A 24,745-nucleotide genomic window follows, 5' to 3' on the forward strand; every position below is an offset into this window, starting at 1 on the left:
CTGCGGTGATACCCCGAGGGACGAGTTAGCTCTTAAGCTCTCTCGTTTCATGGGGAAGAGGAGAGGTCAGTCACATCCACTACACCAATGCCTCTTGAGCTCTGCTGGCTGGAAGTGTGTTGATCAAATTAACTACAATAATGGAGATCCATAAGCTTTCAGATAAGGTTTTTTAACTAGTTGGGCAAATATTACAATTTTGTATAAATATATTTTTCCTGAATAATAATTGATGACAACTGCTTTCATCTTTCAAAAGTTCCATCTTTTTTACTTTCATGCCGTCCTAGACTTTTGCAGTTTAAGGTTTCTTAGAATGAGCACAGTTTGCAGTTTCATTCTTATTGCTGGCAAGTCAGCATCATGTCGTTTCATAAATACTATGCACTAACCTGACAGGGGAGGAGTCACTGGAGGCAGAAGATATTTGCTGTGGACTGGAAGGGGCTGAGAACATCGGCCAGGAGGGCGAACGTGGAGAAGTGGGACTGGAAGACGTTGCACTGAAGGACAAATTTACAGAGAATGACATGTTGATAGAATTGGATAAAAACAGCATAAATAACACCTCATGTTTATACCGTAAAGTACTGGAAATTAGTCACAAGTGGCAAGTGTGACTTTAAAGCAGTTTTAAATGTACCTTGTTGGTATGCTGGCGCGAGGCTTCGGGTTCAGCCTGGAAACACACACACACAAGAAAAGAAGACAAAGTGAATCAATCAGTTGTTATCAGTGCATTTTATTACATACAGAAGTGTTTCTGGACTTGGGAAAATACATTGTGGAATGAATTTGTACATTATAAATTGAGAGACAATGATGTCCACAGTTCTACATGAGAGTTTTCCACCACATGAGGAATAAATGACAAGTCAGCAAAGTAGCCCTCCAATCTCGCTTAGCTAAAATAGTGAATCCAAAAGCCAAACCATACCAAATTCTGTAAAAGTGTAATGTGCTTCGTGTTCAACTAAAACAACAAGAATAATGGAGGCTAATATGGAGGCTGTTTGAATTTTCCCTTGGTGAAGTCCTAACACAGTCCCAGTTGAATCTTGCGGTCTGTAAACACAGTGGGTAGAGGTCAGAGTGTGGATGTTCTCCCTGTGGTTACACAGGTTTAGATTTCCACTCATGCTGCCCTTGACCAAGGAATTGGTGTGCATTTGTAGTTGTCTCCTGGGTGCTGCATAGTTGATTCCCACTGCCCCTAATAATTAGGATGGGTTAAATGCAAAGACATAGGAGGATAAACAAGATATCCTTATATTTATCCTTACATGTAACAAAAAAGAAAAAAATCAACCAAGACTTTAATTAGGTGGGGTGAGGGATAAAAAAAAAATTAATAACTACAAAGGACTGATCCAAGAATCAGTTGTAGTGATACTCTTTGTAAGAGAATAGTCATAGATGCAGTTTTGGTCAACGTGGTGATGTTAAATGTATTTCAACTTTCTCAGCAAGATCCATGTCTTCACCAGAGATGGGCAGTAGCGTGTTAAAAATAATGTGTTACTGTAATCTGATTACTTTATAAGTAAAGTAAGGGATTACTATGGCAAAAAAGTTATTAGATTACTGTTACTTTCCCATAAGCACGCTACGTTACCGCATTACTAAACCGTGATTTTGTTTGTGATGTTTGTGGGAGTGTCTCATGATAATGACGAACGAGCGTGCAGCGTCCGTGGCAGCAACAGACGTGTGTCGATCAACAATGAATAATATGGATTGTGAAGGAGAGTACGACCATGCAGCGTTTAAAGCTCGAAGTACTGACTTTACTTTGAGTTCGATTCTGTAAAAAAGTGACAAAAACATTCGCGTCTGCTGTACACTCTGCGTGGGGGAAAAAACTTTTCCTACAGCAAAAAATTAAACTTCAAATCTGAGCAAGTACCTAGAACGCTGCCATGGGGAATGTGAAATTCACAGAGAAACCCCCGGATCCCCCCACTGACATGACTGCTGTGGCACTAGGCAAACCTCCACATGCCCCACTCCTGCTAAACAGGTAAAAATAGATTTAAGAACGACTGTACTTAGTGCCGCTGAATCTTTGCATCTTGCAAGTACTTGCATCTATTTGAGTGTAAACACAAAACATTATTTTAGTTCATATGCTGAAATATGCAGAGAATAGGTTAAAATGTTAAACAAATTTCTTCAAGTCAAAGACTGTTGCGTATAATTTAATTTTTGCCTGATGCGAAGTGCATAAAGTTAAAAGATTCAAACTAAAACAAGCTTTAAAAAGAGACTTTCTCATTTGACATAAACATGCTCAATGCAGCAAGAGAGACAGAGGAACAGCGTAATAAGTTTGTTATGTTATGTTTTTAAAAAGTCACTAAGTAATAAAGTAACTATTCACCTCAGAAAAGTAATGGGATAACTTTCTTAGAGAAATAATAATAATAAAGTAACTTGACCAACACTGGTCTTCCCCAAAAGATTTTTCATTCAGTCTTTCTAATCCAATGATGCAGGATGCAGATGAACTGACACTTTTAACACACAAAGATTACATAAAAGGCAACACCAGATTGTTTCAGAAATTAAAACATAAATGCATCACAGAAAACTGGCATGTAAATTAAGCCAGCAGAGTCACAAAGAACCAGAACACCCACTGTTGTGCATTCACAGCACTGAAAACACAGCCATGCTGCTGTGCATCATCCCCTACGTCGACGTTTATTTTGGGCTTTCTTTTGGAAGCCTTTGCTTCTTCTTACTTGTATTACTCATAAAAGCTAAATACTAAAATAAAAGTGGTATATTTATACACCTATTTCTAAAATGAATTTTTCCTGGGAGTCTTATTTGCAGGTCTTCTTATTCTTATACTTATTCTTAATAGCACAAGCAATTTGCCTCAATTGTTTAAAAAGATTTCAAACTGATTCTTGAGCTACTTCTGATTGCTTCAATCACCAGGAATCCAACAAGTGAACACATTTAACTGGCCTTTAAAATACTCAATTTGCCCCCATAATCAGTGACAATTTATTAGAAGAATGGAGTTAAAAGGACATATTATAGCCAACAGTGCCAACATAGTAGCATTTGATATGTTATAGTGGATTCAAAAGGTAGCCAGAAAGTACAGGAAATCTGAGTAGAATTTTCTATTTGTGAAATACTTTGAGAGGTAATTTTAAATTCTGTGAAGATTTTTTTTACCATACCAAACAGAAGAAGTAATTTGAATGAACAGTGAGGTGAAAAATTCTATATATCCTTCCACTAAAAATGGTAAAAAGAGAGAAACTCTAATAAATGGGCTGCTGTAAAGATATGGCTTCTTTATTATTTTATTTTAACAATCTGCACCTGCCTAGCAAAAGCAGACTGTACTCTTTTTCTTCCAGTGTCAGATCAATCCCCTCATTCATTTTATATAACATCACATTGGTGAGTCAGAGGATTATTCTTTTTTCCTCTTATCTCCCTCTCTGCACAGCGTCAACAGATTCATAGTCGGCTCTATTCTATATTATAACAGCCTTTCCCTTTTTTTGATGATGTAACATATGGTTGCTATGGTGATGTAGCTATATTTAAGAGTTAGTTTTGTGATGTTTTGTTTCAGGGACCCTGTGACAGACTGGCAACCTGTCCAGGGAAACTGAATAAGCTGAGGATGGATGGGTGGATGTTTTAGGGACACTACAATAAAAGCATCAGTAAAATAGCTTTTAGATCAGTAACTCAGTGCACACAGAACAAGACAAACACACATAAACAAAGATGATAAGTGATACATATATCTTTGTTGACCTTAGAAACATCTAGAATAAACAGTTTCACCCCCTCCATAATTATTTTGGAGCTCTTCTTACACCATCAGTATTTGGCAACTCCAGAGTGAGAGAAGTACGAGTTGGAAGATCAATCTTGCAACTTCTAACTTCTAACTTGTTAATTTACTTTAGAAAATAAATTATTAGAAAGTCAAACTACTTCAACTTGATGTTAACTCTGAACTCTGATAAATAAACTAGTAACAGGACAGGAAGTGAGATCATTTGGTTTAAATAAGCTCAAAAAGGCACTTTGATATTATCACCGTGGCTTTATCAGGATCAGCAGAGTCACAGTAACTGATCCACCCTTTTCTACTTTATTCTCCACTCAGAGATCAATCAACATTAAAAAAAAAAAAATCAATCAGTGTGGACAGCACCCTTTAACTGTCACTAATCACAGATCACTGTGATAGACACGGCAAGAGGGGACCAACTTCTATATCAGTAAAACTATGCAAGGATACATTTTGAGAATTAACAATGCAATTATAAATAATCTGAATATTTCATGGTGAATCTTGTGTTTATTTTGCAACGAATATGACCTGTACTCATTGAATCAGCTGCCTGATTTTTTTTCTTTTGTTTTTAAAGTGGACTTCATGCTGCTGAGTCACAACACCACCATGTAGTGTTTGCCTCTGCAGATGTGAGAGCAACAAATACAGGTTACAGCCTTAAACAAGAATTTATAGTTTAAGAAATAAATCAGATTGACCCCAGAATTGCCTGCAAATGTTGAGTCTGGACTCAAAACACAAGGGTGCAAAAAGCTCTGAGAACATTTTAGTAATGAGAATCATAAATTTTACTTACTTCTTTTGTCACAGAGCCCAGCATTACCTGTACGCAAGATTAAAGTAGTGCAGAGAAAAGTGAGAGGCTGGTTTTTACTTATACTACATTTTTACTGATGGTGGCATGAATTTATCCCTTATTAGAGGTCTGAAGTAATCAGTGTAATATCTGTAATATCCTGAGAGCAGGAAGGAGAAAAAAATATTTATATAAACAAGCTGTTTATCAATAAAAGCAGCCAAAGCAGACACATGTAATCTGGTAATGCATGTGTGTAAAAGGGTGTTATGCTGTTAGGAGGGAGTATCTTGATGACAGCCTGTCTACAAATCCTTAATGGATGTTTTTCTTCTTCCTCTCATTGATGGCACGTGAGAGTGTTTTTTTCAGTCACTCTCTCTATACTAATCAATCTCCACTAAACAATTATTTTCTTGCTTTGCTTTCTTTTCATTAAAAATAAAAAAAACAGCACGATAAATACAAAACAATTCACTGACTTTCACAAAGAGACAAGAGCAGAGCAGAGCAGGAGGTTTTTCACCTTAGCACATCAGGTCCAGGCCACCGTCGACCTCGTAGATTTGACCCAACTCAGACCCCAGTGCATTGCAGACTGACATCTCTTTTAGGTTTGCCTCTAGACATAGTCAAAGGTTTGCAGGTTTGTAAAAAGCACCTGACAAATAGTAGTAGGGAATAGGAGAACAGACGGAGCTAACGATGTCAACCGGTTGCTCTGTAGCTCTGCACATATGATGAGGTCGCTGAGGCTGGTTTTTCCTGCCAATTTGTGATGTGGCTCTGGGAGAATATGAAATGATGATCCGAGCTGGGATCAGAGTCAGTTACACATATCTATCTTTGCCTTGGCAGCTCGTTTGTGTTTCACACTTTGCTGGCTACTCCAGTCCAGCAGCTTAGGAAAGACTCTCTTTTCCCCAAGGTGTAGTGTATTCGCTCTGGCTGAAAATCCCTCAACAGCTAAATTGAAAATCCTCTAATGTGTCTCTGTTCACACTGAGCTGGTAGAGTTTTGATTCCATGCAGGTCATTTTTTTCTTTTCTTTCTCAATTGTAGGAATTTTAAAGGCCTTATTTGCAGAGGATGGGTAGGCATGAAAGCAGGGAGACAGCAAATGACACCCAAACCTCAAACCAAGGACCCTGCAGTAACCTTTGGCATATACACCAAAAAGCAGAAGTAAATTAAGCAAGTTCGAATTTACCTTTAACATGCTTGGAGACATACAGTGCAAACAGAAAGGGACATAAAGTATAAAAAACAATTACATCAAACATACGGTTCTGCCCAAGCACAAGTATAAGGGGATAAAAGGAAAAAACATAAGGATAGCAGGCTTTGAACATATAATAGCATACACCATTAGGTGCTCTATCATAGCTCACAGGTTGTTCACTACAGTCATTAAATGCTTCTTCCTTGTGACTCATAAAGCAAAGACTTTCCAAAAAAGCCCTTTTCTCTGTCCGCTGTTCTCTGTATTCTTCAGAGCATCTCTTAAAGCACCTGTTCCTGCTGTGCATTCTTATTTCTCCCCTCATTTCACATATCACGAATAACACTTCTCTAGACACCCTAATGTGGACCCTGGGCTCAGTTTAAAAAAAAAAAAAAATCCCAAATACATTTATTATTACACCTGGAATATAAAGTATGTGTTTTCTATGAATTGTGTGCACAAATCATTCAAATTATTAAACGATGAAAAATGTAAGTTGTGACATTTTGTATCATTAGTTATTATGTAAACCCTCTTGTGAGGTGTTTGCATAAACATTTTTTTATCCGTTAGCTTTCTCTCCATCAAGCAGAGCAGCAGTTGCATGGAGCCCATTAAATTTCAATTGTATCACTACAGCATACATCTTTTGTTTTATGTTGTACACACAATATAGAGTATACTGTCTATATACAGCCATTGGCTTTCGTTTGAAAAAAAAAAATGCTTTCAGTAATATTAGTATTAAAGATAAAATGATGATTTTTTTTATTTACTTTGTTTTTTTTAATGATTGATCTATTGTGATTAGTAAAGATAGCATTTAAGCCAAATATAAGCATACCATAAGAAACAGGAAAATACTTCAAATACATCATAAGGATGGCTCCAACCGACCGCATGCTCAGTGAATACCTCAGGCAGCAGAAACCCAAGAAAGAAGAGGATAAGGAGGATCCATCATGGAAGGATAGACCCCTATCTGTACCACCAGCAGACCGAGGAAGTGGCTGACCTCCAGAAGTCCTACCAGTGGCTGGACAAAGCTGGACTGAAAGACAGCGCAGAGGCAGTAATCATGGCAGCACAGGAACAAGCTCTGAGCTGGGGTCTATCACATCAGGCAAGACCTCAGGTGCAGGCTGTGTAAAGATGGCCCTGAGACAATCCAGCACATAACAGCAGGGTGTAAGATGTTAGCTGGCAGGGCATACATGGAACTCCATAACCAAGTGGCCGGCATAGTATACAGAAACATCTGTGGCGAGTATGGCCTGGAAGTCCTGAGGTCAAAATGGAAGACGCCCCCAAGGGTGGTGAAAAATGACCGAGATACGATCCTGTGGGACGTCCAGATAAAGAGAGACAAAACGGTGATGGCTATCCAACCAGACATAGTGTTGGTAGACAAACAGAGGAAGACGGCCGTAGTGATAGATGTAACAGTTCTGAATGACAGCAACATCAAGAAGAAGGAAGCTGCAGAAGTACCAAGGGGTCAGAGAAGATGTGGAGGGTGAAGGTAACAGTGGTGTTGAGTCTGTGTTTCCACAGGCCCCGCTAGTTTAGAGACTTATTCCTCATGAAGAACGAAAACAAGACAGAACATCTTCAAACGGTCTTTTACTTGCTAACGAGGGAGAGCTTTGGTCAGAACCAGGCAGTGGAGCAATGCTCCTCACCTGTCTCTAGCCCAAATCCTTCAAAGAGCAGCTCCCCTCGTAGCCTTTTTATTGACATGACAGTTACAATACACATCACAGCACAAGCACCCCCCACCGTAAACGCCCCCAATGGTTCTAAGACAACCCATATGGAAAAGAGATAAAAACTTTATAAGATTTATATATATGTCTTGTATGAAACTTGTATGAAAAGCATACAAGAGTGAAAACACATATAAGATCCCTTGAAAAATTATATAATGAAACTTGTATGTTTTGTATACTTACTAAAAATAATATATGAAAGTAATGAGAAAGTGGCCACTTTCATGAGTAAATCATGTAAGCCTTATATGATTTACTCATGAAAGTGGCCACTTTCATGAGTAATCACATATATGTTTTTACAATTTCTTTTCCATATGGGAAGGCACTATGTGTGTGTGTGTGTATGTGTGTGCAAGAACTCGTGTGTGTGTGTGTCATAGGGGTGCGTTTGTGTGACCTCCTGCTCACCAAAAGGGTCATAAAAGCAGGAAGCTTACAACAAAAGAAACAGATCTTTCAGATAAGATGTATCTACAATAAAACCTCCCCCAGCACAGAGTGGCTGGAGAGGTGGTCAGGATCAAAGGAATCTCTTTGATCCTACTGCTTGAACTGAGACTTTACAAATTGAAGAAACACAATGACAACATTCAACAATTTGACTTAACAAGTGGTCCCAGTGGTAATAGAAGCACTAGGTGCAGTGACTCCCAAGCTAGGCAAGTGGCTCCAGTGAATCCCAGGAACAACATCATCAACAAGGGCAGGAGGTATGTTTCTGTTCTGTTACAGTCCACAGCCATACTCAAGTAATCAGCAGCCAAAAGTATTTTTGTTGTTTGATGAAGGAAACCTTACAGTACTGATCGCCGTTCATTTCTAACATTAATCAAAGTTCAGATTGAAGATGCAAAATTGACACAGAACTCACACAAATAACAAAGTTAATAAACAAAGGCTGGGTGGAACAGTAGCATGCTGTTGAGAAAATTAAAAAATGAATTCCAAGCCGTGGGAGATAATAAAGGAGAATGAGTGGCAGTATCAGTGGAAGAGAAGGAGAAACAATTATTGGTGACAGACTGGGCCTGCAGTCTTTATAACTAGGTGTATGTTAACAACAAACACCATAAAATAATATCAGGATGACAGACAGAAGATATTGTTTGTGTTCCTGTACATTTGTGTGTCAGACCATATGCCTGGCCAACCTTTGTCTCTGTGAGTTCCAGATTTAACGTTTACATAAAAACATGGTTATTTTCAGCAGGAGACAGGTTCAGTCAGCCCTGTGATAATATTTTTATCTCAGCTGGTTTCAGTTCTTAAACTGTCAATCAGACAAGATAATCTGACAAGCGAACACACTGTGAGAGGTAAATCTGAGACACTTATTACCATACCATCTTTTTAATGCCATAAATTGAGTTTTAAACTAAAAGTGCACTGAAAAAAACCAAAGTCACAATCTTTTAGAAGTTGGATTTAAGGTGCATCGACTCCACGTGGGACATGTCATCTGCTGCATGTCACCCCTCTCGTCAGTGAAGAAAGGGGTTTATGACTGGATGTACGTTTGCCACTTTTGTCATGCTGCTTTGCAACAGATCATGAAAGAAAGAAAAAAAAAACTCAGCTTTTGCACAGCATGACAAATATCAAGTACTATTTATGCTTTTTCATTGTATCAAAACCTGCTTGGCTAGATTATGCAGCAGCTATTTTTAAATTTTATTCATTCAGGAGAAGCAGACAGCTGCAGAACTTCACCAGAATCTTTTGGGATTTAACCAGCCAGTCAAAAGTATACTTCACTAAGCTCCTGGCAACCATACATGGAGATGTATACTGATATACAAATATGTGGCACAGTGTTACATCAGTGTGATTGAAAACAGTTTAAATAGTGTATATATTTTTTAGTTTGTATGTATATTTGAAGTTAAATGTTTTCATATTTGTGCACAGAGCTTTATCTGCTGTACCTCATATATTAATATGTTCAAAATACCCTTTAAAAAACCATTAGACTGCTAAGTTATCTTTACTACCTTAATTTTCTTCTTAAAATTCTTGTTAATTTTATGTAAATCACCAACTCATAGATGCTTTCAGTGAACAAAACAAGTCCATCACAGCTGTCACAGGGCGAGAGGCTGCGTACACCCAGGTCGCTCGCATCTACTGCCGATTTAGAATCATCAGTTAGCCTAAGAAGCATGCTTTTGGACTGTGGGATTGAGCCAGAGTCCCTTATGAAAGATGCACACTCCACACAGAAACGTCCCAGCTCTCCAGTGCATTCGAATCAAGGACACTCTTGCTGTGAGGTGACAGTGCAAACCACCACACCACTGTGCCATTTTAATGTTTAAATCGAGTGCACGTATTTATGCTGGTGCATCTGTTAGAAACTACTTGGGTTAACCTTATTTCGTAATGCTGTCCTACTCACAGTGATGTGGGCCGGTTCTGCCGGCTGTCCTGCTCGCCATCATTGCTTGTCAGGCTGTGTCTCGGGGTTCGACCTTGGCTGCTGCTGCTGCTACTGCTGCTGCTGCTGTTACAGTTAGCAGACGAGGACACCGAGTGTTGCAGGTCAGCAGCTGTGGCGTTGCCAACACTGTTCCTTTTCTCACCTGTAAGAGTAAATGTGTGAGTGATGTATTCCTTGGGGCTTTCTCATTTCATAAAAATGGTTTGAACTATTTAGAAAAACTGGCAACCACTCTCACTGAGATTAAAACTCATCTGAGATTTTTAGTAGATGCACTTATGGTATTAGTTTGAAAATCCTACGTTGACTCGTTCCTGGGTTATCATATTCACAAACTCTGGTGTCAAAGCCACCCGTTCTTCCGCTCACCTGGCGGTGTGACGAAAATACTCCAACAGCCTTTTACAGCTGAGAGGTAAAAACCTTGCATTCTTATTTAGTGTAACAGATTACTGACCTTTAGGGGTCACTTTTTTTTGTTTTTCACCAAGGCTTTTAATAGGGAGCCCCCCCCCTTACAGCATTATTTTGGGTGCTTTATTCAAGAGTACGAAAGGTCATTATGAGGTTTACTTATCAAAGCTGTTAGCAATCCTGCATGTCTGACAAACTTCCTCCCTTTAATAGGTGGCTGAAGGAATTAGGATTAGGAATTGTTCTGTTTGTTGTTCGGTTTGTTTGGTATACCTGTGTTGTCTATGTTTTAATGCAAACAAACAGATGCTTTTAAAAAAACCAAAAATTAAATAAAGAAATCCTAAAAAAAATAAATAAATCATTTGCATGAGGTCATGTCCTTCAGCTTACCCTTGTGGGAATGTGTCGGGGTGTGGAAAAGCGTGAGTGGCCTTTCGCTGCAGGAAGGAGTTTTGCTGTCTGTGCTCCTCCTCCTGGGCGTTTTCAGCTGCGTGTTGGACAAAGAAGAATTCGGCATGTCCCTGAATATCTGCACAAACAAGACAATCAGAATTAAATACAAACTAAGAAACAGCACAGTGCATAAATATGTAAATAGTGCTTTGGCAAATTTAAATTTGATTCCAGTGATATAAAAGCAAACAATAATTCACCGCCCTTGCCCATTATGTTGAGGACAGACATTAATTCATTTGTGAGCAGAAGCATTACACTGAATATTAGTTCCTGGATTTTTTTTATTTTGCAGCAGAGCTTCAACCATTGCAATTACAGAACACTGCAACAAAGCTGCTTGCAGCTGCGTGTGAAACGTCTTTTAAATGAGAGTAATTACACATGTAGAGATTTAACAACAGGGGACATTGCTGGGTCTAGTCTGAGATTTGTGGCAGTGATCATGGCATTACTGAAATTTCCTTCCACCTTAAGTACAGTCAGGAAAGTAAAATCCCCACGACGTGATAAAAATAAACACAGGCAGTAATTTTTTTTACCTCCGCCTTCCTCGAACCGATTACATAAGTCTATTAGTTTTCAAATATGCTTTTTAGTTTGTTATTGCAGGCTGTGTTAATTGCCTGTGACACTGTACATGCTTGTTCACTATGGTGAGACAAGCGTGTTAAAGATTTTTGCTTTCTTTTACTATATTTTCACACATTCCAGTAGATACAGCAGTAGTCTGGGAAAGTCAAAAGACTGAGGAGTGCCAACTTGAGCTGTGTGTGTTTGTCTATGTGTCTGTATAAATACACAATGTCTGTGTAACGGGTGCATTTAATCTCTCTGCAGTTATGCTACTCATTAAGGTTATGCATCATCTTACCCTCTCATGGTGCTCTATGAGGATCTCCACAACAATGTTCTGGAATTTAATGTCCATGATGGCTGCAACAGTCTCCTCCTGTGGGCGGAGCAGAGTTGGTCCAAAGACTACACCCAGATTGGCAATGGTCATGAGGTTTTGTTGATGGTGACTGGCCACACTATTAAGGTTACACAAAGAAAAGGGCGACACAGTAAATCCAAATTAGAAACGTGGAACTTGACACGATTTGAAGCTACAGTTCCTGACAGTTTTTTTCTTACGTTAACAAAGTCTCAAATGACGCATCACTCACATAATTATTACCTAAATATACAGCCTCACTTATTTTACCCATTTTCAGGAGAAGCAACTCTTATTATTTTTTCCTGTCTATAATAACAGAAGTAACACTAACATATATGAATAAACAAACAGACAAAAGAAACAACTGAACAAGAGGAGCCTACAGAGACTTTATAGAGCTTATCTTGGAAAAGCAAATGTGTTTTCACTGCATTCAGATCACAATTCTGATTTCAAAAGCTGCCAAACAACACAGGTTACAAAAAAATTTTAAAAAAAAAATAAGAAACTCATATAAAATCTAAGAGCTCAGTCAAGATAGATCGGCACATTGCCTAAGCAGTCCAAAAAAATGGCATTAAAGCAGGAAAATCATAATGAGGGAGAATATGTTAAACCTGATTGTGACATAATAATACATTTGGCTTGCACTTACGCTCTCATTAAATCTCAACCATTACAAACCTCATTGTATACACTGAACAATGCAATAAATCTTAAATCATACATGAACAAAATGACACAGAGAGCTGAGCTACAGTGTGATCCAGCCTCTACCTATAAGCCTGTGATGATAATAGCTATTGGCAGCTGTAATCCACTAAACCCAGGTAACATGTCCTCGGAACTCTCTGCAAATGCGCTCACCTACATGTGGTTTAAATGCGGCTTATGTCCTCATTACCACAGATTGTATCATGCTGTTGCTGTTGAAGAAAAGCCAGATAAAGCCATGGGGGCTTAGATGCGGGTTTACACTGAAAACACAAAGCAAGGTGGGTGCTTTGGAGAAATAAGTAGACTTAAGCTAGCGGTATGATGCTATCTTTGCTTATGTGTTACAGCAACTTGCAGAATGTGACCTGCAGAAAGACAATGGGTTTTATTCACAATTTCTCTCACCTGTACAATACAAAGCACCACTGCATGTGTACAATACAGCAGCATCTAAAGCATTGAAGCAAAAGTCTAAATTGTGACAAGGGGTTTTACTAGGTGGGTGAACTTAAAGTCGAGCGCTAATCTTGCTGGGAAAGTCGGGATTGGCATCAGAAACAAGTAAAGTTTAAAATTACATTACATAAAAAATATATGTGCAATTTCTTAACCTTTTAACCACTTTTAATCCAATTGTAAACTAGACACTGAGAATAAGGTCTGATTAACTCTTCTTGGTACTGACAGAAATACCTGCATCCGGCCACTAGCTCGTCTTTCTTTTTAAAGGCCCAAGTCCAGAAATAGATTTCGCCTAGTGGTTAGCGGATGGGTTTCTATTTTCAGTACACACAGCATTAGCGCATGTGGTCAACAGATTACGCTGAGCATTAATTCTTTTGGACAGCAATTAAGCAAAGAAGCATTATAGCAATTTAAATGGAATCGCTAATGCTAATAACACTACACAGTGTTAAACTGCTTTAGAAATGAACAGCGTATAATGCAGTTACACCTCTTGTCCCATGTGTGCAATTTTTCCCCTTACTTGGCCAGGTGCTTCACCAGCAGCTCCAGCATCTGTCTGTTCTTCTCTGGTAGCCGGTGCACTAGCGCGTGGACCTCTGTTACTCTAGCCTCTGGATTGTCCATCTCTGGATAGAGACACATATTAAGACTTGAGAGATTCAAGTGTGTCGCTGATTATTATATCTTTATTGACACAAACAAGCACATACAAAGCCATCAAACAGGTAATTTTGCAACCATGCAAAGCAGTCGTGATCCCTTTTTTATTTTTGTTGTAGACACTAAAAAGCAGTCATTCCAATACACGCCACAGAAATTAAACAAGTATACCCAAGATTTCAATAAAATAAAAGTCTGAATAACATCCAGACTCTGTGAAGTTCTTAGATGTCACACAGATATTTCACATCCTTTTTCCTGTCGCTACAACCAACTATCATCCTAACACAGTCTTAAGCTGCTTATATTCTTTGGTAAACACATTGTTTTCCAACAATAATTAAAAATCAGACCCACATATGCCATCTCGGCATTCTATATAATCACTAGCATGAGTATCAACCTGCAGTTCTATGAAAACGCACCATAAACTCATGTTTGTGCCATTTTTGTGAAAAAAAAATAGTCCAGCTGATTTAGGAAACCAACTGACGTAATGGGCTTGAGTGTCATAAACAAGGTTAGGTAGGTGATAAATATTCAGAGGGAATCAGGGTTTCTGTGTACCATTGCCAAACTAGTTATGAAGCGCATATTAAAACGTTTATCTCCACAAGATGCAGAGACAGAGCTGAGGATGCATGTGGGTATTTATTGGCACTGTGTGTTTAATACTGTTACAAAGTGGAAAAGCTCCGTGGCAAGCAGGGCAGAACAGCCTGTTGCTGATGAATAACTATAATAACTCAAGCCTGCGGGGCTAGTCAATAAAGAGATGACAGCAGACTCACACTATATCAACCTTCAGGCCCCAGCTGTCAGTGCCAGGCAACGCTCCCACAACTGACAGAGCATCTTATACACAGGCAACCATAATTTTATTATTTTCTTACATAACTGGGCTGGGCTCCAGCAGACACGCATATATACTAAAAAAAATAAAAATAAAAATCAGCATTCCTTATTATGGTGCCCACAGCTTTACACACATGCACAAAAAGGACAAAAAAACAAAACTTTGTTTTTCTTTAAACCTCAGCCCAGACATGTGTAGTCACAGCACAGTACGAATACACATTCGGTTTTACAGTACTGAAGACCTTTAATTTTATTCGGAGTAGATTTAGGACACCATCAAACGCTTTCTGAATTTAATAAGAGTAGGAATCCAGCCAACATCAACCGCATCCCAGGAGAGAGATAAACAAGGAAATTACACTTGATTCACCAATAACCTGTTTTCTCATTATTGAGGAAGCCGCTAATGTGATGCAAGTTGAGTTTTGGGTGCTTTTAAGACCGTAGGGAAGCAGTTACTTACATCGACGGATCAAGATGATTATGTACAGCAGCCAAAACAAATCCGTTCTTAATATGTCAAATGGCACAAACATTTGTTTTCAATCGTCATTCGGTTGTTTCAAAAATTTAACTGACATTTTGAAAAGACTTTAAGCTCTAGCATTAAAACTGGAAGCAAGACTGGGGATTTAGAAATATTGCTACTACCAGCTTTTCTTCTGTTTTACCTCTTCATCTGCCCTAAATATCCACAAAGACACACTGCTCTAGTTACTAGTGTGTATGCACTGCTAGCAGCAATGTAACAGTTTAGTCTGCAGAATGTCTTTATAAACAGCCTGTGTGTCTTGCCCATGCTGGTGGTGACTGGCTAATCATTAATCCTGCTATGGTGTTCACTGGACACAATGCTGTTCAGCCAGGATGCCAGATGAGTCAGTCATTTAAAATGAGTGAACGGGCCAATATGTCTGAAGTGATTAAATATAGAGAAATATCTCACTAGGTATAGTGATTAAAAAAATAAATTAAGAAAAATCTGGTACATCTGTGACTGATGAAGTGGTTTGCTGATGTCACAACTGAAGGATGATTTTTAAACCATGTTCCATGGCCCGCAACTTTAATGTTTAATTAAAGTTTAATGTATCCTGGCACGCATAATGTACCAAAATAAGGATTAAATCATAGAAAATGTAGGGATAGAAGAAAAATATTGCAAACATAGTATAATGTGTTTATAACCTACAGATCAGGGTATTTCCTGACCTATTATTTTCCAGAAATTTGCCTATTCAGCTTTAAGACTATCTGACACTTTTGTAGAAAAGGCGGCAAACAACTCCGTCTATCATGCATAATCGTGCTTTAGAAGATTAATGTCAATTAGTACTTGTTAAACAGGAAGAAACAGTACTTGTTAAATTGGCTTCTTAAAAAAAATAAGACTTTGATTTACGTGTCACGGAGATGAGGCTCATCTCAGGTCTTTCTTATGGACTGCATTAAGTAATGCAAGTGAATAACGTTTGGTAGATCTTTGTAGATGCCTTACAAAATATCACTCCTCCTAGTAGGAGTGAGAAATAAAGCCCAATTGGAAGGAATTCTGGTGATGTACATAAATATTAGACACAAGATGGACAGAGTCAGAGCATTTTCTTCATACACTCTATACTTTCTTTTCTATTCTGTCTCTCGTGAAATTTGAGAAGGAGGAAGAGCACGATGCAATATCAGATTTTGTGGGCGGAGTTGGTGAATACATGTAAAACAGAGGAGAGAAAAAAAAGGGAGGACCTAAAAGAGAGAGTTCAAATGAGGACGCTGTCTTTAAAAAACACCCTGCTGCTTCGGCAGAATTCCACCTTGGAAAAAAATTCGAAAGCTAAGTCACACAGACAGAGGCGCCTTCTTGCACATATGCATTCTGAAAGAAATTTATGACATCAACCAAACTAATGAGTGTCGCGGAAAAGAGGTCAGGTTAGGCACACAACTGTAAACTTATACAGCAACTTCACAAACACAAGTATTTTTTAATGATTACTAAAAAACCATAATCGCATCCATTATCACATGGGTGGTCCGCCTTGTTTTCAACCGAGCTATCTTGGTAGACTTATCTGCCATCCTCTTTTCCTTTCTCTTAATACACTCATAAAAAACAATCTTCATTGGATTCACTGCAGAGCCTGTCTTGGTACCGTGGCCAGAAACAGACAGTCGTTTCCTGGACTTCCTTCCTATGTCAGCTTGGCATCCTATACGATTAGCTACTGCCAAACAAAGAAAACAAATCACTAAAGCATCCTCCAACACTAGAATTGTACTAATCTACTTTGTCTGTGTCGAATATTCATTAAAAAACAGGAAGCAGCTACATGGATAACCATGGTTAATCGACCCAAGCAAGCTAAACTATGGTTAAACAGAGTCAGAAAAACAAGGAAATCCAAATGAACAGATTTAGCAAAGGAGGGGTTCATGCAAAGTCTCCATTTCATGTTCTAAATCAGTTGGTGCTTGCAAAAGTTTATTTTGTAGCCTAGCAGCCTCATGACAAGAATCTAATACACTGAAATGATTGCCATGGCTGTTGGAGAGTTCAGGCAATCTATCTTCCAGGCAGCTGAGGGTTTTTTTTCTTTTAATAAAATATGTTTCCTGACTCAAACCACACCCATCAGGTGCAGTTACCAAAAAGGAGCATTTTGCAGCTGCTATGTGATCCACTGAAATTCAAAACAGTAAACCTTTAATTGGCTGTCCGTTTCTGATAAGCTCTCCAGGCTTCTTATAATATTGTATAACCCGCACCGGATAGACAGAGTTACCAGTTCCCCGCTATGTATGTATGTAAACTGTTTAATTAAAAACCGTCTAACAAGACAGGAATACCATAAAACACCTTATTTAGAGAATAAAGAGTTTTTCAGTGAATATATTGTCACTCTCCTAATTCTACTAAAGAAGAAGGGAAAATAAACAGCAACCATAAACTTTGAACTACTTATAAACATATGGGAGCATATTAAATATTCTACCAGCAAAGGATTTGTGGAAATAGAACATCTCTATGATAGTAATTCAGAAACCAGAGTAGTTCTAGATACTCTGAGGCCTGGTGAACTGTTATTACTGCTGTCAATGTGATAATAGAATAATTATGAATTTCAACTAACCAAATTTAGGACGTTTAGCCTATTTTCCTCTTTAAACTTCAGCTGATCATATCCAGCGATACAAATAACCATTTGCCCAGCTATGCTATTTAACTATTCTAAAGACAGTGGTCTAATTTCAAGACAGATTTTTTTTTTCTGCCTCCCTGGGAAGCGTGGTCTACAGGACATCGCCCTCTTTTACCACATCTGGAAATCTGCATACAGCAAAGGAGGCACCATGTTAATGTACTGACATTAAAAGCAGAGTTTCAGAGTATTTATGAAACTCTGTTTCATAATTCTCGGCTCTGCAACGTGTTCTGCAATGTGCATTGCGCCACAATGGACAGCGGAGTGTGGCTGCTGCTCCAATCAGCCCATCACAGCAGACGCACCATCGGCAGCAAAGCCAACAAACCGTGTGCACAACATTTCGTTAGAAAACACTTATTTGTAAGACTCTCTAACTGTGAGATAACAGCCACGCTGCAATTTAACAAGTTCAAATAAGAAGCTGCAGGTCTCACCTTCTAGGGAATCCTGATGTAGATAATCAATGTTTAACACCCAGGAGGAATACTTCCTGGATTTTTGAGTCTCCTGTAAAATCTGACTCTCTGAATCTGAATTTTCATTTCTCTTTTACATAGTTAGAGGCAGCTTTCACACTGGCACAGCTGTGCGTTTTAGCCTGTTGAAAAGTTGGCATGGAGCAGGATCCGAATCTGGGTCATTCCCCCAACACAGTGTCATTGTTTGTTTTTGTGTTTGTGCAAGACTTTTTATTCTCAGAACCAACATAATGCAAAATTTCACCAACTCCAATTAACCATTTATAAACTGAAATGAATCAACAGGATTAGCTTAATTGAAAAACAAACAAAAGCTATTTAATTAAGCATTGTCTGCACTATTTAATATCAAGGTTGGCTTTAAACAACTTAAACAGCTTGAACAGACATTTTGTGAAGAAAACGAGATATCAGGAGGCAAAAGGAAACTACTCACTGGCAGCTTTTATAAAGCTCCTCTGGTACTGGTATGTCATGAGAGGTGCAGGTAGCATTCTGGAAACATAAGATGTCAGGAGAAGATTATCAGCAAAGAAAATGGAACAAGAGCTTAGGATTGGCTTCTCTGGAAAAACCAATAAATCTGAAGAGTTCTGTACGAGCACTCATCTCACTACAGTTTGGAGAGAAATTAAAGGAAACACCAGGATGAAGTGTCTTAGTATGGTATTGGACCACCATGTGCAGCCAGAACAGCTCTAATCTGCCTTGGCAGTCATTCTAGAAGTCTGGAACTCTACTTGAGGAAGGAAAGACTATTCTTACAAAAGATACTTCTTCTTTTTATGATAGTGGAGACTGCTATCTAGTAGCTTAGACCAAAATAATTCCTAGGTGTTTAGTTGGGACATTTTTTCTTCAATTTATCTTTTTCTATTTTCTTCACCTTCTGATATTTTCTCTCTACACACCAGCTTGACATGAGCTTTCTCCTACTGCCTGATGTGAATAATGGCACCTGCTGGTCTTCAATGAGGCCTGACTTGAGGTCTTGATGGTGTAAATGGGTGTATGTACGAGAGAATTGACAGCAGGTGTTTCTATAAATCTGTCTGTTTATGTACCGGCGAAGTGCTTGCGGGCAACCGAATGAATACGAATCTTTGCATGCCTGTGGATTTGTGTTGTGAACAGCATAGATTCATTTAGCTACAGCAGATTGAGCACAGCATGAACACCTCTGCTACTCTCTCATTCCTTCCTTACATTTTCTTTCCATTTCAGCTGCTCATCTCTGGCTTCCCACAATCGCAATCTTTCTCTTATTGTTGCACCGCACCAGAGGAAGTAATTTAACTATAACGTGCAATATAATGACCAGAATATCGGGCAGTTTTGACACAGCATTAACTCTGAGTAAATAACATATATAAAATAAAGAAAAACAGACCACAAATGATAGAAATGACAGCAAAATCAAGCAAAATATATTCAGGCCAGAGGTCTTTTTAACAAGTTATTATGTGATAAGTGCAGAAAAGTGCTATAATTTAGAATAAGAGGAATAATTCCAAGACACAAAAAGCACATTTAATTCATTCATCACGGTCACGGAGGTTAAAATGCACTCATGCTCGGTGAACACTGGAAGAATTATTTTTTGCCAATAATTCTTAGTAGAAGAACAAATGAAATCACTGTGAGTTTGCATTTATGTAAGAGTTTTCACACAAACCTGAGATAGTGCTTGATAGCACTAGTTATTGTTTTAATCTCCCACTCTGGGCTTTCCAGCTCTACGTCAGCACACGTCTTTGGATCTGATGGACAAAAATATGAAGAGAAAAAGAAAGAAACAAAAGAGATCAATTTTTTAAAAAGATATTTTAGTTACTGTTTTGATACAATTTAAACATGTGCTTTTTATTCATGTGCTTCAGTGTTTACCCATAGCCAAGCTCAGTAGTTTTTGTATTTTGGAGTTGACGCCAGCGATTCTGTACAAGCCCTGTTCATCGATACCTGAAGGAGGAGACAAGAGATCATCTGTAACTGATATGATAAGCTCAGGACTTTATGATACTACAAAATTCTCCCCCAAGCAAGCACGTAGAGATTTCAGCAAGGGGATTTTTACCAGCGAAACTTTAGTTCCTCTACTTTGATAAATGCTTTAGATGCTCTTCTGTATGTGTTAAAGTGTTATTAATGTACTACGATGTGTCTTCCTCTCACCAACTTAAAATCGTGCCAAATAAGGCATGAACAGAAAAAAAAAGGCACCACATTGTTGTGCTTTGATGCACTTTTTTGGCATCAGCATGAAACTCATATCAATTTAATGTGTTTAATCTTTATCTGTCCCATTGCAAACCTGTCCCAGCTAAGAAATCCAAGGTTACCTTCATATACAAGCTAAATACAAAACCACCTGACAAAGCAATGAAAAGGTACAGAGTGACCAGAAATGGGTGCTCTTAGTGCAACAGATAAAAAGAGGTATTGATATTGTAGATCTGTAGGGAGCGATGTCCAGACACATCAGGAAGGTTTAAATCACACTCATAACTCCTGAACAGAATTTCAATTCATGCAGACCAATGTTCTGCATTTTAAAAAATATTCATTTATTTTTTTTAGATTATTTGCAATGATTTTGGTGCAAATATTTAAAAAAAAAAAAAGAGAGAGAGAGAAATAATATTCCTAAAAATTCTATTTAGTATCAAATGAACTGAGAAAAACTTAAGTTCTACTGAGATAAACCCTTAAAAACGCATGGCAGCAAAGAGAGCTTTACGGTGACTGCAACACTGAATGCAGTAAAAATATTCACGAGAAGACTGTAAACAAACAGTCCACAAACAGTATTATCTTCTGATAGTTATTGAAACTATTGTCAATGATTTGGATACAGCAGACGATAAAGTTTATTGGATAAAAAAAATACAGTGTATCACAGCAAAGAAGCAAAAAGATTTACAGAGCATTAAAAAAAACAAAGGAAATAACGTGGGTTGACACTGTACCTCGCGTTTCCACCGCATAGATGAATTTTTTCATCACGTTGAACCCAACGACATCCAGCTGGGCCACTGATGGAGCGGGAAGCGACAAGAATGAATCTGAGCCAACTACCGATTTGTTTTAACATCACTAAAAACACAGTGTTCCAACCTAAAAGTTTGTTGGCACTTTTTTAGGCACAAGTATTATTAGGTCTTATATATTAATTGAAGATGGCAACGATAATCAACTCAATCCAAATAAATTAAAGATACTTACTGCCTTCACTCTGGTTATCTTTATTGAGGTTGTACACCTGCAGAAATAAAGAACAGAACACTTCACAGTAGGGGTGCAACGATACTCGTATCGATATTGAACCGTTCGATACAGTGCTTTCGGTTCGGTAGGCATATGTATCGAACAATACAAAATTTGTAATTTATTTTATCAACTTTCCTTCTGACGATGCTGTCTGTGTTGAGCGCTCAGTGAATCTGCGTTCGACTACTCCGCCTAGGCTGCACTGTCGAGCGCAGATCCACTGAGCGTTCAACACAGACAGCATCATCAGAAGGAAGAGCGCAGGGCAAGCTAGCGAGACAGAAGTTAAGCTCTCCTTGCAACATGGCAAATTGAACCTCCCCCACCCTCATTCAGATCTGGCGTTTAGAATTATTTTGGTTTTCATGTGACATATGACCCTGAAGGTAAGCCCGTCATGGACTAAAGTAAAACAGTATGTTGGATGTGCCACCAATGCTCAATTACATGGGTGGGAACTAGTGTGTTAGCGCAGTTAGCTCGTTAACGTGTTGGCCGTCTAGCCCCACGCAGGGGTAGCTCGTTAACGGAGATTTGCCATGTTGTGGCGTTAACGTCATTTCAACGAGATTAACGCTGACAGCACTAGTGGGAACACAACGAATATGACTGCACATTTACACCGACATCATCCTAGTGCAAAGACAAGTGGAAGCAGACAAAAACAACAAGCATGCATGCTACAAACTTTACCCGAGTCATTTAGACAGCCGTTAGCACATGATTCTCCTTATGGGGACCTGATATGTTTAATATTGTGGCGAGCTCAACGAGGAGACGGAGGTATCGTTTGGTCTTGCTTCCCGTGAGCTAGCCAGGGAGCACAGCCGCTTATTGACATCTGCAGAAGAACACTGCCGCTAGCTAACTACTAGGCGCGGCAACTGCACAGCAACAACAACACACAGAGCGCCCTCTGACCCCGGAAGGACACACCGTCGCAGCGAGAAAGTGTCACCCGTCACTATGGCAACATAAACAAAACATAACTGTACAAACAGAACCCCGAACAGCCCTGACCCGCTACATAGCCCCGCACCGAAGGGGTCAGTCGCCCCCGACGACCCCATTGCCCCACACAAAGTCCTGCAAATGTCCAGGTGCCTTCTTTTGGTGCACCGGCCGGTCCGGCGGGGGGAAAGTCACTCGGGTCAGAACATGGGGTGCCACCATCATCCCACTTCTGACACCAATGTGGCGAGCTCAGACAACGAGGAGACGGAGGTGTCGTTTGGTCTTGCTTCCCGTGAGCTAGCCAGGGAGCACAGCCGCTTATTGACATCTGCAGAAGAACACTGCCGCTAGCTAACTGCTCAGCGCGGCAACCGCACAGCAACAACAACAACAACACACAAGGCGCCCTCTGACCCCGGAAGGACACACCGTCGCAGCGAGAGGGCGTCACCCGTCACTATGGCAACATAAACAAAACATAACTGTACAAACAGAACCCCGAACAGCCCTGACCCGCTACAATATGCTGCTGAGAATATAGCCCAGAAGAAGCGGATAGTATAGCTTTTATTTTGGAAAGAGCCATTTCTCTGTAATAAACTCTCTTTTCCAAAGATGAGTGATTCCTCAATCAGATACAGGTGTTACCGCGCCAGATCCGCGGCCCCGAACCGTAGTAAGGAAACCTCTGGCAGTTACTTGAAGGTTCTGTAACTGACTCGTAGCCGGCAACAGCTTACTATACAGGTCAACTCCGCTAGCAAAAAGATCGAAGGAGGCGTAGGAAACTGCTTCACCGAACTTCATTTCTTCTCTAAGGCACGAACACCGCGTACAGTGGGCTGAAACAGTTTACTCACAGCAAGCATCGCCGACACAACTCTGGCTGTCGAGGGAGTTATTATATTCCTTTTATTTATTTTCTTTTCATCTCTTGTGTAGCTAACCGTTACTTTTTCCCCTTCTCCGCTCTCTCTCTTCACACACACACACCAGGCAGTCCCGCTACACACATCCCGAATACATTTCCCATCAGGCTTCATCCTTAAAGGGCCATGCCTGTAACACAGGGCTTGCAAAATCGCTAGCCCGACGTCCCGGGGCTAGCGATTTTTCCAGTCGTACTACCAAAATCTATCTCTGCCCTGCCCGCCGAGCTATTGTAGGAAGGAAAAATATATGTCAATGCTTTTGCATTCTTTCGGAAATGTAGCTGGGTAATTATGTCATTGGCATCGGTGAGCCATTGTCAATATGTGACATATTGAAATCGCGTTTGAATTTGCGCTTGTTTTTTGCTTTCACTTTGTAAATATCCAGGTGCCTTCTTTTGGCGCACCGGCCGGTCACGACCGGCGGGGGAAAACTCGCTCGGGTCAGAACATGGGGTGCCACCATCACCCCACTTCTGACACCAATGTGGCGAGCTCAACGAGGAGACGGAGGTGTCATTTGGTCTTGCTTCCCGTGAGCTAGCCAGGGAGCACAGCCGCTTATTGACATCTGCAGAAGAACACTGCCGCTAGCTAACTGCTCAGCGCGGCAACCGCACAGCAACAACAACAACAACACACAGGGCGCCCTCTGACCCCGGAAGGACACACCGTCGCAGCGAGAGGGGGTCACCCGTCACTATGGCAACATAAACAAAACATAACTGTACAAACAGAACCCGAACAGCCCGACGTCCCGGGGCTAGCGATTTTTCCAGTCGGGCTACCAAAATCTATCTCTGCCCTGCCCATCGGGCTATTGTAGGAAGGAAAAATATATGTCAATGCTTTTGATTCTTTCGGAAATGTAGCTGGGTAATTATGTCATTGGCATCGGTGAGCCACTGTCAATATGTGACATATTGAAACCGCCTTTGAATTTGCGCTTGTTTTTTGCTTTCACTTTGCAATCGTGCCAACTGTGTATAGAGAGCGACAGTACTGATTGGTGAGTGATGATAATTTGCGCACCAATTCCTCTGACATCGTCTTATCAATCGTTAGCTTACTATGCAAACATGACAAGTGAAATCTCCCGCAGCAAGCTTAAACATGTGAGAGGTTGATCGCGCAGAGAATCGCTGACCGTTATGTGTGTGTGTGTGTAAAAGCAGCAGGATATATATTTTAGTTCTGCTGAGCCAAATAAGACAGGTCAGGGTGAAGAAGTGACAGCCAAAGAAAAGCTTACCACAAAACGGAAAAGTTATGACAAATCAGACTATAAGGCAAAAAAGTGCAGCTTTATGGTTTCATGGACAAAA

The 24,745-nt window shown here is 39.7% G+C and overlaps 1 protein-coding gene across 3 annotated transcripts in view; it reads right to left on the reverse strand.

Annotated features, from left to right (window-relative positions):
- Positions 1-24,745, reverse strand: part of LOC120733768 (rho GTPase-activating protein 26-like) — an 86,089-nt gene that overhangs the window by 5,633 nt on the left and 55,711 nt on the right. For all 3 annotated transcript variants that reach the window (XM_040032164.1, XM_040032163.1, XM_040032165.1), the window contains exons 13-23: positions 21,490-21,526; positions 21,234-21,299; positions 20,152-20,226; positions 19,940-20,024; positions 18,701-18,759; positions 13,585-13,690; positions 11,814-11,973; positions 10,877-11,015; positions 10,028-10,211; positions 644-679; positions 393-503 (exon numbers count right to left, since the gene is read on the reverse strand). In XM_040032164.1, coding sequence (XP_039888098.1) covers positions 393-503; positions 644-679; positions 10,028-10,211; positions 10,877-11,015; positions 11,814-11,973; positions 13,585-13,690; positions 18,701-18,759; positions 19,940-20,024; positions 20,152-20,226; positions 21,234-21,299; positions 21,490-21,526 — 1,058 coding nt within the window. The remainder of the gene's footprint in view (positions 1-392; positions 504-643; positions 680-10,027; positions 10,212-10,876; positions 11,016-11,813; positions 11,974-13,584; positions 13,691-18,700; positions 18,760-19,939; positions 20,025-20,151; positions 20,227-21,233; positions 21,300-21,489; positions 21,527-24,745) is intronic.

Source organism: Simochromis diagramma, unplaced genomic scaffold (genome assembly GCF_900408965.1).
Source record: "Simochromis diagramma unplaced genomic scaffold, fSimDia1.1 OVJJ01000216.1, whole genome shotgun sequence".
Classification (NCBI taxonomy): Eukaryota; Metazoa; Chordata; class Actinopteri; order Cichliformes; family Cichlidae; genus Simochromis; species Simochromis diagramma.